Raw genomic sequence first — 3,142 nt, 5'->3', positions numbered from 1 at the left:
GATTAAAAATAATGTATATGTAGATGAGGCCCACGGTAACCTGGTCTGGTTTCACCTCAAAGAGAGTGGGGCCACACTAATCACGTGCGCCAGGCTGAGAGAGTGGGGACAGAGAAATTCTGGGTATGCTATGTCATGGCTCAATATGACTTGAAAAAGAGTTGGCAGTGAGGGAGACTACATTCAACAGGTGCTACCATTTGTCTAATTCAGATGGGCTACACTAACCTAGTCCTGTGGTAGGTTCCCATCAGTATGTTTGCCCAATATGGACCATGTGTTATATAGTCATGCTCAGTGTTGCCTGCATTTATTCAGTTACACAGCTGGTTTACATTGCTGAGTACATGCTGCATTTGGCAGCAGTTTAATGACAGACAATGTATTTAGTGAGATTTCCTTGTATGTGATTAGAAAGGGAGAGACTTTTTCCCCATGCAATTGGAGGGGGACCCTCATCTTACATTCAAGTAAATATAGTAAATGACACCTCAAATACTAAATCAGTATCACTAGGTATTTACTATTTGTATGCACCACAGCAGTCATCTCAAACATGAACTAAGAAAAAACCTAGAGTATTAGTCACCAGATATGGCTTGCTTTACTCAGTCTGCTGCTATGGGTAATAGCACTTGATAATCTGTAAAATTCCCCTCCTGCTAGTGACGAACAGCATGGGATACATGGGATCATACTGACCAGACAGTGGCAAGCTGATAGAAATCTTTAGCCACAATAATAATCATCATTTTGGTAGCAAAGTATGTAATTCCTTGCAATATAAACTGTTGTTTATTTACCAAAATGAACTTACAGCTTGCCATTGTTAAGACTCAGGAGTTGAGAAGTCACTGCTCTAATGTTTGCAAGATGCTTAAACATCATTATGATGAAAAAGTCTTATAGATGTTTAGATGGAACACTGGTACTGTTGCTTGTGACTGTATCAAACCAAAAAATGTGGAGAAACTAGGTTAAAAAAATTCTACCTAAAGTGCAATAGAAATGGTCTATGTAATACCTAACTATTTAAAGGTAAGCTAATGTCCAGCAAGGAGACCACTTCTTGCATCTATTACTAGGAATAATTAACAGGTGGCTGTGCCTCCAATTCTTTTCTCAGATATATAACCCTGCATAAATCAGGCCGGTCTAGATCCTGTGAAAGCTTACAAAGACACTTGCTGATTTCTGTGGGAATGTTTGCAGCATGTGAAGTTCAGCATGCACACATCTTTGCACTATTCAGGCACTATCTTGTGGAGTAATTATGATTGTGGTGCAAAATCATGCAATCCTTACATAGACAAGCATCTTACTGAAATCCAGTTCTTGAAATTAATAGGACTCACAAGGGTCAGGACTAGGTCCCATTCTTAGAAAGCTTAACTCATTCTTCTTTGATCTACTCCTATCATTATTAAAAAGGCTTATTTGACTTCTGAAACTTGCAAGTTGACCATTGGGGGGGGGTTCCTTGTTTGTTTTTTTAGTTGAATGCTGCCCTCTTTTGGAATTTTAGGGAGGTTTCATAAGCTAATTTTAAAATATGCTTTAAAGTCTTTGTTATAAAGCCTTTAAAAAATTGTGAGCAATTTCAGGTAAAAATTAGTAAATTATTTTACCTCTTTTTTAACGGAATACTTTATTCATTTACTTTATGTTTATTGCATTGCTTTCTGGTGTCATACAGAGTAAGTGATCTTCCTGAAAAAAAAATATATGGCACAAGCACACATGCCAGCATACCTTGGATTTTATAAGGCTAGATTCATAGACTGTAAGGCCAGAACGGACCTTGGAAGATCATCGGGTCCAACCTTCTGCACCAAGCAGGAAAGATTAGTGGGAGAGAACCAGGATAGTAAAAAGGAAGAAAAACTGTACCTTCTGCAGAACCTGTTGTATTGCAGGGCATGTGCGATGCTTCCACTGTCCCAACTGGTTTTGAATTAAGACTCTAAAAAAAACCACAAAAAACCCACATTCCAATGACAATAGTGTTCTTGGATACTCAGATATATTTGTGGAACAGCACACAAGCAAAACAAGAGGTGGGAAAATACATGTATTAGGGACAAGTTAAAATATTCCAGAATATTTTTTTTAATGTGTAAAACAGTTTTAACTGAAAAAAATAGGAAACATTTACATGGCACTTACAAGATTCAAAGAATCTAAAGCAGTGGTTCTCAACTTTTTTGGACTTGTAGTAACTTACTGGACTCTAGGCACCCCACCATAACTTTAGTTTTTGAAATTGGGTGCCACTTATTTTATTAATTTATGTGCTCACCTCCTTCAAGAAGGGTCAGACAATGGGGGTGGGAGGAGCAGCCAGGCAAAGACAAGCCTAAGCCTGCGCTTACCTCCTCACGCCGTAACATTCTGGTTGAGAATCACTGATCTAAAAGCATTACATTTAACAGCTGTAGGGCTTATATCATGGCTTTATTCCCTTTCTTTATTTGAAAAATACTGATATTAACCTGGAAGGTAGAGAGAGAAGAACACTGGTGGCAAAAAGCTAATTACTGTGATCTTATGCCAAATGACAACTCCACATGTCAAGCAGGACCAGGAACCCAGTTTTGGAGTCCTTTATTTCAGAGATTACCTTCAAAGAGGAATACAAAAATAGGAAAGGACACCATAAAGCATCCCAATGTTTTGGTTTTTTAGTTTATGCACTTTAGGTATTATCAGTTCATAGCTGGTTTCTGCACAGACAGTTTCTATGCATCTGTCAAACAGGGAAGAAATAAAACCAAGAAAGCTGGAGTAATAAAAGGACAAAAATTGGGAAACTCTTGGGAAGGTAAAGTAACTGAAGTTATTTTTAAATAATTTTTGGAAACCAAGTTGGTTTTGAGAACCTTTTGGTGTGTATGTCTATGTTTTTCTGTGTCACAGCAAGATCTGTCCATTGTCAAGTGTGTTTTTTTCCTATTCCTGCAGCTGATAGAAACAGACCAATTCAGCTGAACTCCCCCTTCTGAATGCTACTAGATTTTCCTGCCATAAAAGGCCTCTCCTTATATAGACTTTAAACGTTTTCTTAACCCTTTTAGATTTCATATATTTCATAGATTTCATAGACATTTGGGCTGGAAGGGACCCCAGAGGATCATCAAGTCCA

The 3,142-nt window shown here is 37.9% G+C and overlaps 1 protein-coding gene across 4 annotated transcripts in view; it reads right to left on the bottom strand.

Annotated features, from left to right (window-relative positions):
* The window catches only part of ARHGEF28 (Rho guanine nucleotide exchange factor 28), a 269,125-nt gene that overhangs the window by 153,470 nt on the left and 112,513 nt on the right, over positions 1–3,142 (bottom strand). For all 4 annotated transcript variants that reach the window (XM_019517681.1, XM_019517684.1, XM_019517682.1 and 1 more), the window contains one exon: positions 1,891–1,963. In XM_019517681.1, coding sequence (XP_019373226.1) covers positions 1,891–1,963 — 73 coding nt within the window. The remainder of the gene's footprint in view (positions 1–1,890; positions 1,964–3,142) is intronic.

Source organism: Gavialis gangeticus, unplaced genomic scaffold, assembly GCF_001723915.1.
Source record: "Gavialis gangeticus isolate Ggan-Ray unplaced genomic scaffold, GavGan_comp1, whole genome shotgun sequence".
NCBI classification, from domain to species: Eukaryota; Metazoa; Chordata; order Crocodylia; family Gavialidae; genus Gavialis; species Gavialis gangeticus.
The sequence above is the reverse complement of the archived record's forward strand: the minus strand, read 5'-3'. Positions and strand labels throughout refer to the sequence as shown.